Here is a 12,025-nt window from a genome sequence, read left to right on the forward strand (position 1 = left end):
TTGCTCCTGGGGAGGAAAGCTATGGCAAATCTAGACAGCATCCTAAAAAGCAGAAACATCACCCTGCCAACAAAAGTGCGTTTAGTCAAGGCTATAGTATTCCCAGTTGCAATGTATGGCTGCGAAAGTTGGACCATAAGGAAGGCCGAGCGTCAAAGAATTGAGGCTTTTGAACTCTGGTGCTGGAGAAGACTCTTGCAAGTCCCTTGGACTGCAAGGCGAACAAACTGGTCAGTCCTAGAGGAGATCAGCCTGGACTGCTCCTTAGAAGGCCAGATCTTGAAGATGAAACTCAAATACTTTGGCCACCTCATGAGAAGGAAGGACTCCCTGGAGAAGAGCCTAATGCTGGGAGCGATCAAGGGCAAAAGAAGAAGGGGATGACAGAGAATGAGGTGGCTGGATGGAGTCACTGAAGCAGTAGGTGCAAACTTAAATGGACTCAGCGGAATGGTAGAGGACAGGAAGGCCTGGAGGATCATTGTCCATGGGGTAGCGATGGGTCGGACACAACTTCGCACCTAACAACAACAATCATTTAGTTTAGGACACGGCCACATATTTTATTAATGGCATGAATCACCAAAAGGACATTAGATCAATATCAGTACCGACTGCTTACTGTCTTTCAAGAAAAATCCAAGTCATTTTGACCTACAAAACCCTAAACAAGTTGTAACACCACAGAGCAGTAGCCATGGTAGCAGAATGTAAAAGATCTGTGCACCTTAAAGACTATAAATATTTATTCTAAAATGAGATTTTATGAATCAGAGCTCACTTCTTCAGTTACTTTTTGTAAGAAAATCATTTCAGATAGTTATACTTAAATCACAGAAGTCTTCTCACCAGCAAATTCTTGGTCAACAAAGTAGAGAACAAGAACAACCAACTCCTTCTGTGACAAAAGAACTGAGGGCTGAGGATGCTGCTGAGTACATGTTCCTAGGTTGGAATCAATGTTTTGACATAGGCACACGGCACCCTTTATAGGCTTTTTAGCTACAAAATCTCTCCAGAACAGGCCTGCTTAGGCATAGTCCCCATGTATCACATTACCAATGAACCAGCATTTACACAAATTGCACCCATGCTGACCTGTTGTTGCATGCCTTATATAGGGCATGCCTTATATGTTGTTGTTGTTGTTATGTGCGAAGTCGTGTCCGACCCATCGCGACCCCATGGACAATGATCCTCCAGGCCTTCCTGTCCTCTACCATTCCCCGGAGTCCATTTAAATTTGCACCTACTGCTTCAGTGACTCCATCCAGCCACCTCATTTTCTGTCGTCCCCTTCTTCTTTTGCCCTCGATCGCTCCCAGCATTAGGCTCTTCTCCAGGGAGTCCTTCCTTCTCATGAGGTGGCCAAAATATTTGAGTTTCATCTTCAGGATCTGGCCTTCTAAAGAGCAGTCAGGGCTGATCTCCTCTAGGACTGACCGGTTTGTTCGCCTTGCAGTCCAAGGGACTCGCAAGAGTCTTCTCCAGCACCAAAGTTCAAAAGCCTCAATTCTTTGACGCTCGGCCTTCCTTATGGTCCAACTTTCGCAGCCATACATTGCAACTGGGAAGACCATAGCCTTGACTAAACGCACTTTTGTTGGCAGGGTGATGTCTCTGCTTTTTAGGATGCTGTCTAGATTTGCCATAGCTTTCCTCCCCAGGAGCAAGCGTCTTTTAATTTCTTTGCTGCAGTCCCCATCTGCAGTGATCTTGGAGCCCAGGAAAATAAAATCTGTCACTATCTCCATTTCTTCCCCTTCTATTTGCCAGGAATTGAGAGGGCCGGATGCCATGATCTTTGTTTTCTTGATGTTGAGTTTCAAGCCAACTTTTGCACTCTCCTCCTTCACCCGCATCAACAGGCTCTTTAGTTCCTCTTCACTTTCTGCCATTAGAGTGGTATCATCTGCATATCTGAGGTTGTTGATGCCTTATATAGGGTATGGCAATTCCCAAGTCCTGATCCTGGAATTAATTCCAGCAAATGGGTCCATGCATTCAGTCTTCATCCTGCAAAGATTTCCCTTTGGCTTTGTTTCAAAAGCAAATCTTTAGACGAGCACTATGTATTCTCTTTAAATTATTGACTTTGTTACCATCTCCTTTACTCTAATGGTATACATGCTTCACGTGAGCTAGGTACTTATTTTTCTAACAATGCTGATGGCTCAGGTGTGGGGGGGGTTCTTTATCAGAGATGGACCTTCTGTAGAATCTTTCTCCAGGGACTGTGTTTCAGGTGATGTGAAAGGAGGAAGGAGAGAGACTTACTTGAACGACCAACCCAATAAGAACAGGTGCACAACTAGGGTCTTTAATAATTCAATGATTTAATTGTTTTTATGATTTTAATGGCACTACGTATTAAATGTTATGAATTGCCTCAAGATGTCAGATGTGATAGGGGCCGTCTAGAAATATAACAATAAATAAATACATAAATAAGTGATAGACTGATACTACCAGCTTTATTATTTTTAACAAAGAAACCATACTACAAGGTCAGTCAGTGAGGATTCAACAATGTATTTTGGGAGAGAAAAATTTTCCTCAGGGTGGAAATGAAAGGGGCCTATCATAACTTTCTACAGGGATCTAACTACAATAAGCAGGAATCATAGGAAAAGATAAAGATTTATTGTAGAAAAGGAAACTGAAGACAAAAAACTCATACAAATAGGTGAGCAGACTCATTTGACAGCAGCTAGGAGCAATAGCCAGTTCAGATCTTCAAACCGTTCTGCTGCTACTGCATAGAGAACCTCAGGTCAACAAAAGTGTCTTGTCTATACACAGTTTACAGTTCTTGTAACTGGACTAAAGCTAGTTCGCCAAAGTTGGGAGGGACGGAGTGAGGGATAGCTGGAATTTGACAGCTGCAGACTAAGCTGTAGTTCAAATTTGCAGAAGCTACGCCTCTACCCACCTAGGCACTCCAAAGAGAACACACAAGAAAGCAGTTTGGATGCATTTAGTAAAAGGTTTGAGAGCTTGAATAAAAACTGGGGCTCTATATAGCAGATGAGGCATGACTTTCCTTTACATATTTTAGGACTAAGAGAATGTAATGCCCAACAAAGGAAGAAATATTTTTATTACATCTATACCATACTCCTCTCCATAAAAGTAACTTGAGAGACAGCAATTCACTGAGACCATTCAGTGTCCTTCATAGCCAGGCAGAGATTTGTACCCACCCTCCCAAGATTCTGTAGGCCAATCAACTTTAATCACAATATCCACCAACAGAACTGTTTCTTTCCTCCTTTAGAGAAAATAATTATATTCTTGGGGAATTCTCCCAATTCCTCTAGGGTCAGAGGAATTAAACTGTTTGAGCCTCAACTGCTTGAAAAATATTCTACAAGAACAATTAGATCAAATGAGGGTCACTGTGTTTATAAATAGTTTCAACAAAGATGTTTTCTGCTTAGAAAGATCACTTTATCATGCCCTTAATGCTTAGGATTGTTGATAAAATGAGATAAGAACAATGTCCATTAATAAATAATTTACAAAATTGTTTAAAATGGCTACCTTTAGCTGAGAGCTGTTACTATTATTGAAACACATATCAGGTTCCTGTCAGCATTTTCTTCAACAAACTACTCTGAAAATGATAAAGCCCAATGCATTTTAGAAGAACTGTCAGTCATGCTATAAAAATAACATTATTTTTACCAGAGCTTGGAGAAACTTGACCAATTCTCCATGAGGTGTGGAACAAGGTTTAACTGAGCTGAAACTGCAGTTATTTAACCACTGAAGACAGTCAGTTGTATCCTGTAGCAGTTCATCAGAACAAGTTTCATTTATTTCTGATTGTAGCTTCTTAAGACACTGTTCCATGCTAAATAAAAACAAAGCAATCACTTTCACTAAGTAAAAATAAAACGCTGGTTACAATTCTACAGCAAGGTAATTAACATGACAGTATATAATTTATTACTTTATTAACATATTATAATATCAGAGAGTAGCTGTATTAGTTAGCAGTAGAACAGTTAGATTTTAGTCCAGTAGCACAGAGACCAACAAGAGTTTCAGGGTGTAAGCTTTTGAGAGTCAAAAAGAGTTCTGCAGGCCCTGCAAAAGAGAGCTCTTCCACCAGGCATTTGAAGTCGAATGGAATTAGTAACATCTACAGGGCCCCTCCCAAGAATCCATACACCTGAACCATGGACTTGTTTGAACTGTTACCTAATTGTAACGGTTACTATTGTAATTGTTATTATTGTTACAGTCCACTTATATAACATGTTATGAACAAAAAAAGTTCCATTTATTGTTTATGTTCCATGTTAACTGCCCTGAGCCTCAGGGGAAGGCAGTACACAATAGACAGATGATAGATTGACAAAACTTCTTTCAGACTACTGTATCTGAAGAAGGAAGCTTTGGCTCTAGAAAGTTTATACCCAGAAACTCTTATTGGATTGACATAAGATGCCTGAATTAAGCTGATATCAAAAGGCAATCATACTGGCAGAAGGGAATGCAGGGCAGCTTCTCTATCAATCATGCAAATACCTCCCCTAAGAGGAATTGAGGTTCATCTCCCCATTGGATCTCAGTGACTCTTCCCAGATAAACTGATACTAACTAATGACCAAGATCTTCAACATCAGCTGATTCCAGCAACTGATTCTATAGCTCAGTGATCAGACAGATCAGCTTTCTGACTTTCTCAATCATGACTAGTATCCACCCAAATTTAACTTCCAAATTTCCCCAACAGAATATGCTATATACTCTATGCAAAATGAGAAGCATATTGAGAAGCAAGCAGTTTTGACTTTTTTTTAATGCAGAAAAAGCTTGTGATAATCGGAACTGGCCTTTCTTAATAAAAATCTTGGAAAAAATGAATTATGGAGAGAACTTTTTAGCTTGTGTGAAATACTTTTATTCTTGTCAATCTGCAAGAATAATTATAAATGGAATAATTATAAATGGAGACTTAACTAGACTGTGTCTGATTCAGAAAGTGACTAGACAAGACTGTCCTTTAACCCCTTTGTTGCTTATCTTGACTTTGGAAATTTTGAACAAAAGTACTGGCAGTCTTCAAGCAAAGGTTGGATACACACTTTTGTGGATGCTTTAGGATGCTTTCGGCTGATCCTGTGTTGAGCAGGGGGTTGGACTAGATGGCCTGTATGGCCCCTTCCAACTCTATGATTCTATGATTCTACCAGAGAAAATGAAGGAATTCAAGGCATCAACATTTTAAAATAACTTTATAAATCAATAGTTTTTGTGGATGCTTTGGTGTTTGTTTTAGAGCAGTGGTCACCAACCTTTTTATCACCGGGGACCACTCAACGCCTTTTACTGAGGCCCGGTAGGGGGGGTAGTTTACTCCTCTACTCTCAACCACTGCCCTAACGCTCTCTGATCGCTATGGTAATGTTTAAACATCCCTTCAAAATAAGATACAAACACGCCACAATAACGAACATAAGGAACATTTTATTTTCATGGACATTTTAACTCATGACAATGACAAATCAATGGGAACCCTGAGCTTGTTTCTCTGCAACGAGATAGTCCCATCTGGGAGTGTTGGGAGACAATGACACCTGAAGTGTGTTGTAAAGGGCCGGGGGGGATGAAGTAAAGGGCCGGGGGGGGAGAAGGCGTCCTTCGGGGCCCACCTCCAATTAATCGAAGGACCACATGTGGTCCACGGCCCACAGGTTGGGGATCGCTATTTTAGAGGACCCCTTGAAATGTATAGAGTTTTTAATGATTAAGCTGAAAGAACTGGGAACAGTAGCAAGTTTAAAAATAAATAAAATTCAAAAATATTAATTAAAATATGAATGGACAGGAACAAATAAAACTAAAGGAAAAAACAACTGAAAATTTTAAAAATGGTGAAATATCTGTTAGGCAATTACGTTGTCTAACAAAAACTCTATTTTCAAATAGCTATGTAAAATATGGAATGATGTTTAAAAGATTTGATAAGATTGGATAACTTAAAATTATCATTATTGGGTAGAATTGTTGCAATTAAAATGAATGTACTGACTAGAATATTATTTATATTCCAAATAATACCAGTTTTGACATATGATGCACCATTTAAACAATGACAAAAAGACCTATCAAAATTTATTTTGCAAGGCAGAAAGCCTTGTATTAAATCTTAGGTTTTATTAGATGTGAAAGAAAGAGGCGTGGGTTTACCAGTTCAGAAATTGTATTTTATGGCATGTTGCTTTTTATGGATGAAAAAAATGGATTTTATTGAAAAACGTGCATTATTGACGTGCATTATTGAGGATGTGGAGCAACTACAAATATAGTTTCTACTCTAAAATACCATTATAAGTCTTAACACATGAAGCTTTCTTTATCCGAGCTGAATCGCCCATCCCTAGTTCCGACTCTAAGAGTACCTCCAAATAACAGACCTGTTCCTTCAGGGGGAGTGCAATCCCATCCAGAATGGGTGACACCTTAAATCCTGGGTCAGACCTATAGCTCACCAGTAGCACTCCATTTGGCCAGGATTAAGCTTTATTTAATTAGCCCCCAAAGACCATTTATGCACTGGGAACTCCCATACAAATAACTGATATTCTTGCATTATGCCTTACAGCAATTTATGTCCCCTGAAAAGCCACTTATGTAGGGCACCTTGAAGCAAGGGACAAATATAGGATAAGAAAATCAGGACCACCAACACCTCACTGCATGCAAAGCAACTTCTCGGATTCAGGATTGTTTACATCTTGGTCTAATACAATATACATTGCTAACAACTATAAAACATTATTGTTTGGGGTATCTGTAATAAAGGTTTCTCATTCTGGTAAAGATTTAAAGTTTCATAATTTCATTATGAGAATTCTTTGAAAGAATATGTGAAGGCATCTTTAAACCAGCATATGTGGGTGGCCTATAAAACACATTCTATAAAAAGATCTTTTCAAGAAAACGTTGAGCATGAATGAGTTTGAAATGGTGCCCCTGAAACAAATATCTTCATTGTTATCAAAGAGCCTTTTCATGAATCCAAGGTCTTCTATGGAAGCAATATCTTATGGTCCATGCTCAATTTCCTGATGGAATAGCTCCTGCAAACACTAGGGAGAGGAATGGGAAGGCGACTGTAAGCCGCTTTGAGCCTCCTTCGGGTAGGGAAAAACGGCATATAAGAACCAACTCTTCTTCTTCTTCTTCTAGTTCTAAACATGATAACACAGTGAGATGTATCTTCATAATTCATGTCGGCTTCTCTCAGGAGATTGAAACCTGATGCATTGCCCACATACTTTGGCTCTAGCAACATTTTGTCAAAGATGTCTATTATGTCTCCCATAATAAAATGTAGTCACTTTGTGAACTTGAATGGCTTACCATCTAGTCTAGCGGTCCCCAACCTTTCTCAAGTCAGGAACCGCCTCCGGAGTGAGGGAAGAGCCGACGGCCCGGGTGCTGCGAAAACGTGCACGCGCAGTTGCTGCACATGCATGTTTTCGCCCCTAGGGGGCGCTAACGTGCATGCGTGGCAACAGCGTGCATGCGTGTTTGTGTCACCGCCCTGCCGGCGGCTGTGTCTGCCTCTTCCCTTCCTTCTTGCTGCCGGCGGGGGGAGGCAGGCATGGCTGCCGCTGGCCTGGTACCGTGGCCTTTGCGGCCCACCACCGGGCCGCAGACCGGGGATTGATGACCCATGATCTAGTCAACCTACCTCTGGTCCTATTAGAGACTTTTCAGGCTAATTTAGGTCAGTGGTCCCCAACCCATGGGGAAGGCCATGGTGCCGGGCCGCAGCTCCCTCTCCCCGCCCCCCCCAGTAAAAAACTTCCCAGGTCGCAAGCTTGCGGCCCGGGAAGCTTCTTACTGCGGGAGGGGGGGGAGAGGGAATCAGGGCCGCGCCCGTGCATTGTGCATGCGCAGGCGGGCAGTTGCCCTGCCGGTCCCCAGCCTCAAAAAGTTTGGGGACCACTGATCTAGGTGATAACAAGTGACTACAAATCACGACAAGAAATCACTGGACAAGATATTTTAGTAATTTGTCTTATAATAACAGGATTAGGAATGTGAGTTTCAGGAGACCTGCACAGTAAAATAAATATTCTCTGACTCAAACTTTTTAATGTGTTGAATTTAAATTTTGCTTAATGAAGACAGATTCAGGCGGGTAGCCATGTTGGTCTGAAGCAACAGAACAAAATCTTGAGTCCAGTGGCACCTTTAAGAACAACTAAGATTAATTCTGGGTATAAGCTTTCACTTGCCTGTGTATTTCTCCACATACATTGAAACAGACTTTGCCAACCATTATATATAGGTAAAGAGAAAAAGCATATTAGAAGAGGATCCTATACCTTTAGCAGTTGATAAATCAGCAGGTAGTGATTTCCTGTTACTGAATATTCAAGGCACAAAAAAATCCAGCTGCTAAATTTTGACCATGTTAAGGAACAAAAGCCTCCATCAGAAAAAAGTTAGCATGCTTCGTTTGTTCCCTGATAGAAGGAAACTAGCATCCGAAACTGTACTGACAGAGCAGTAACCAGCATTATTGCAGCAGAGAAAGATAAGCATTTGTTTAATGAAAAACCTCTGCAGTACTCTGTGTGTGTATGTGTGTTTGTGTATAGACAGCATACAAATAAAAATACCTTACCTAGAAGCATTTTTCTTTATTTTCTCATCAATGTCTCCAAGTATCTGATGAAATTCCAGATCTCCAGGAAGTATGTTTAATAAGCAATCCAAATTGGAAGATTCAAGAGTGTATTCACCTCCCCACTCCATTCCTAGAGGCTGAATTAGATATTTAAAAATGAACAGAAATAGGTACATTACTAATAGTTATTGCTCACATCTGTACCACTACATATTTCTGGTAATTATTTTATTCATTCATTTTTTAGAGCCTCTTGTGGCGCAGAGTGGTAAGACAGCAGACATGCTGTCTGAAGCTTTGCCCTCCTCACTTTACTATTTGCACGAGGCTGGGAGTTCGATCCCAGCAGCCAGCTCAAGGTTGACTCAGCCTTCCATCCTTCCGAGGTTGGTAAAATGAGTACTCAGCTTGCTGGGGGGTAAACGGTAATGACTGGGGAAAGCACTGGCAAACCACCCCATATCGAGTCTGCCATGAAAACGCTGGAGGGCGTCACCCCAAGGGTCAGATATGACCCGGTGCTTGCACAGGGGATACCTTTACCTTTTTATAATTAATTTATAATTCAATTTATTCACTCTCTCTCTTTAGACTCTTTAGACAACGAATAAGCAAATATATAACAACAAAAGACAATCACTGTCTCTGGTCCCCATTTACCCCAAATGTGCAGATCGGGGCAGACAGAGTTGGACTGGACAGTATTAGAGGAGACATTCCTTAAATAGCCCCAGCTCCAAGATGTTGAGGTAAGGACATTTTAATTTGTGTCAAGAAACGAAAAGATTGCTTGTGCAGGTCTAAGACCATGGGATGATGTGAACATTGTGTTGTCCCTGAGAATAGTATGGCCTCTGTATCAGTAGCCAACTGAAGTTTCTGGACAGCAGTCCTATATAAAACACATGATAGCAATCTAATCAGAATGTGATCAGAGCATAAATCACTAGATCACAATGTTCCACCAATATAGCCATAACTGATAAAAGGCACTATGTATCAAGGAGAAGGCCTAATCCTCCAACCACGTCAGGATAAACCTGTTCATTCAGGGGGAATGAATGAACAGACCCACTCTTCAGTCCTCAAACAGCATAGTTATTTGCCAACAGCATCTCATTCTTGTCTGAACATTAAAACAGTATTCAAAATACAGATATAATATAAATGTATATAAAACAGTTAAAACAATTTAAAACATTAAGCACAAACACAGAGTAGGGCCAACATGTGTTCCCTTACTAACACCAACAAAACAAAGTCTTCATCCACTGGCAGAAGACCATGATAGACATATTGTCCTGGGGAGGAAATTTAAGAGTTTTGGAATCCCAACTGGGAAAGCCCTTCCTTAGGCTGATACCCTCAGATGGCAGGGGTAGCTGCATTTGGGTCTCTGAAGACAGCCAGAGGGTTTATCTAGGTGCAGGCAGTCCTTAAAGTATGCTGGCTACAAACAGCATAAAACAACCTTTTTCATTCTATTGACCCTGGAAGAGCCTCTGAAATAAATTTTCAGGTTTCAAGAACCCTGAGTGATGTCAGCTGCTCACACCTCCCTGCCACACCCACATGCACTCTTTGCCCACCTTTTGTTCCCTCTCCTCAATTTACTATTATTACGTGTAGACTGGGATGAAGGGCAGGAGCTAAGGAGACATAACGCAGTATAACTGACTCCCTCCCCTTTGATTTTTATATTCACGACCTAACCACTGAGCCCTGCAGGTGGAGGTGGCCAGTTCCCTAGCTTGTGGCCAAGTCCATTAAGGCAGGAGGGAAAAGGCTGCGGACCCCTGATGGTCCCGCAAACCCCCAGGGAATCCCTGGTATAAAAGATCAAGAATGGCACCTTTAAGTTGACCCAGAAGCAAATCGGGAGCCTGTATAGATGGAACAAGATTGGAGTGGTCCCCACAAACCCATTCCAGTCAAAATTCCAGCCACAGCATTTTTAATGTAGCTTCCAGACACTCTTCAAGGGCAGTTCCACATACAGACCATATTCAGATGTTAGATCTGGCTTTTATCAAGGCAAGCTCATGAAAGTGCCCCTAGCCACTGCTGTCATCTATTTATCCAACAGGAAGCCGAAATCCAATAGCATATAGATTATTGGCTACAAAATGTTTAGTTGAACATAAAGCTTTTATATTCCATAGGAACCTGGAACGTCAGATCCATGAATCAAGGCAAGCTGGACGTGGTTAAACAAGAAATGAGAAGACTGAACATCGACATTTTAGGAATCAGTGAACTAAAATGGACAGGAATGGGTGAATTTAATTCAGATGACCATCAGGTATACTACTGTGGACAAGAATCTCGCAGAAGAAATGGAGTAGCCTTCATAATCAATAAGAGAGTAGGAAAAGCAGTCTTGGGATACAATCCCCAAAATGACAGAATGATCTCAGTTCGAATCCAAGGCAAACCATTCAACATCACAGTGATCCAGGTCTATGCCCCAACCACTGCTGCTGAAGAGGATGAAGTTGATCAGTTCTATGAAGCCCTACAACACCTTCTAGAAGCAACGCCAAAAAATGATGTGCTTATCATCATGGGGGATTGGAATGCTAAAGTAGGAAACCAAAAGATAACTGGGATAACAGGCAAGTTTGGCCTTGGAGTACAAAATGAAGCAGGGCACAGGCTGGTAGAATTTTGTCAAGAGAATACAATGGTCATAGCAAACACTCTTTTCCAACAACCCAAGAGACGACTCTACACATGGACATCACCAGATGGTCAACACAGAAATCAGATTGACTATGTGCTCTGCAGCCAAAGATGGAAAAGTTCTATCCAGTCAATAAAAACAAGACCAGGAGCTGATTGTGGTTCAGATCATGAGCTTCTTGTTGCAAAATTTAGGCTTAAATTGAAGAAAGTAGGGAAAAGCACTAGGCCACTCAGGTATGAACTAAATCATATCCCCAACGAATACACAGTAGAGGTGACAAATAGATTTAAGGAATTAGATCTGATAGACAGAGTGCCTGAAGAACTATGGACGGAGGTTCGCGACATTGTACAAGAGGTAGCAACTAAAACCATCCCAAAGAAAAAGAAATGCAAGAAATCAAAATGGCTGTCTGAGGAAGCTTTACAAATAGCTAAGGAGAGAAGGGAAGTGAAAGGCAAGGGAGAAAGAGAAAGATACACCCAACTGAATGCAGAATTCCAGAGAAAAGCTAGAAGAGATAAGAATGCCTTCTTAAATGAACAGTGCAAACAAATAGAAGAAAACAATAGAATGGGGAGGACCAGAGATCTTTTCAAGAAAATTGGAGATATGAAGAGAACGTTTCATGCAAAGTTGGGTATGATAAGGGACCAAAATGGTAGGGACCTCACAGAAGCAGA

General features: G+C 41.1%; 1 protein-coding gene across 10 annotated transcripts in view; it reads right to left on the reverse strand.

Annotated features, from left to right (window-relative positions):
- KIAA0825 (KIAA0825 ortholog) overlaps positions 1-12,025 on the reverse strand; it is a 242,669-nt gene that overhangs the window by 208,052 nt on the left and 22,592 nt on the right. For 9 of the 10 annotated variants that reach the window (XM_077347603.1, XM_077347605.1, XM_077347604.1 and 6 more), the window contains exons 2-3: positions 8,654-8,793; positions 3,688-3,856 (exon numbers count right to left, since the gene is read on the reverse strand). In XM_077347603.1, coding sequence (XP_077203718.1) covers positions 3,688-3,856; positions 8,654-8,784 — 300 coding nt within the window. In that variant the 5' untranslated portion in view covers positions 8,785-8,793. Of the gene's footprint in view, positions 1-3,687; positions 3,857-8,653; positions 8,794-12,025 lie in introns of those variants that run through there. The other variant, XM_077347610.1, reaches the window with a different exon arrangement.

Source organism: Paroedura picta, chromosome 7 (assembly GCF_049243985.1).
Source record: "Paroedura picta isolate Pp20150507F chromosome 7, Ppicta_v3.0, whole genome shotgun sequence".
Classification (NCBI taxonomy): domain Eukaryota; kingdom Metazoa; phylum Chordata; class Lepidosauria; order Squamata; family Gekkonidae; genus Paroedura; species Paroedura picta.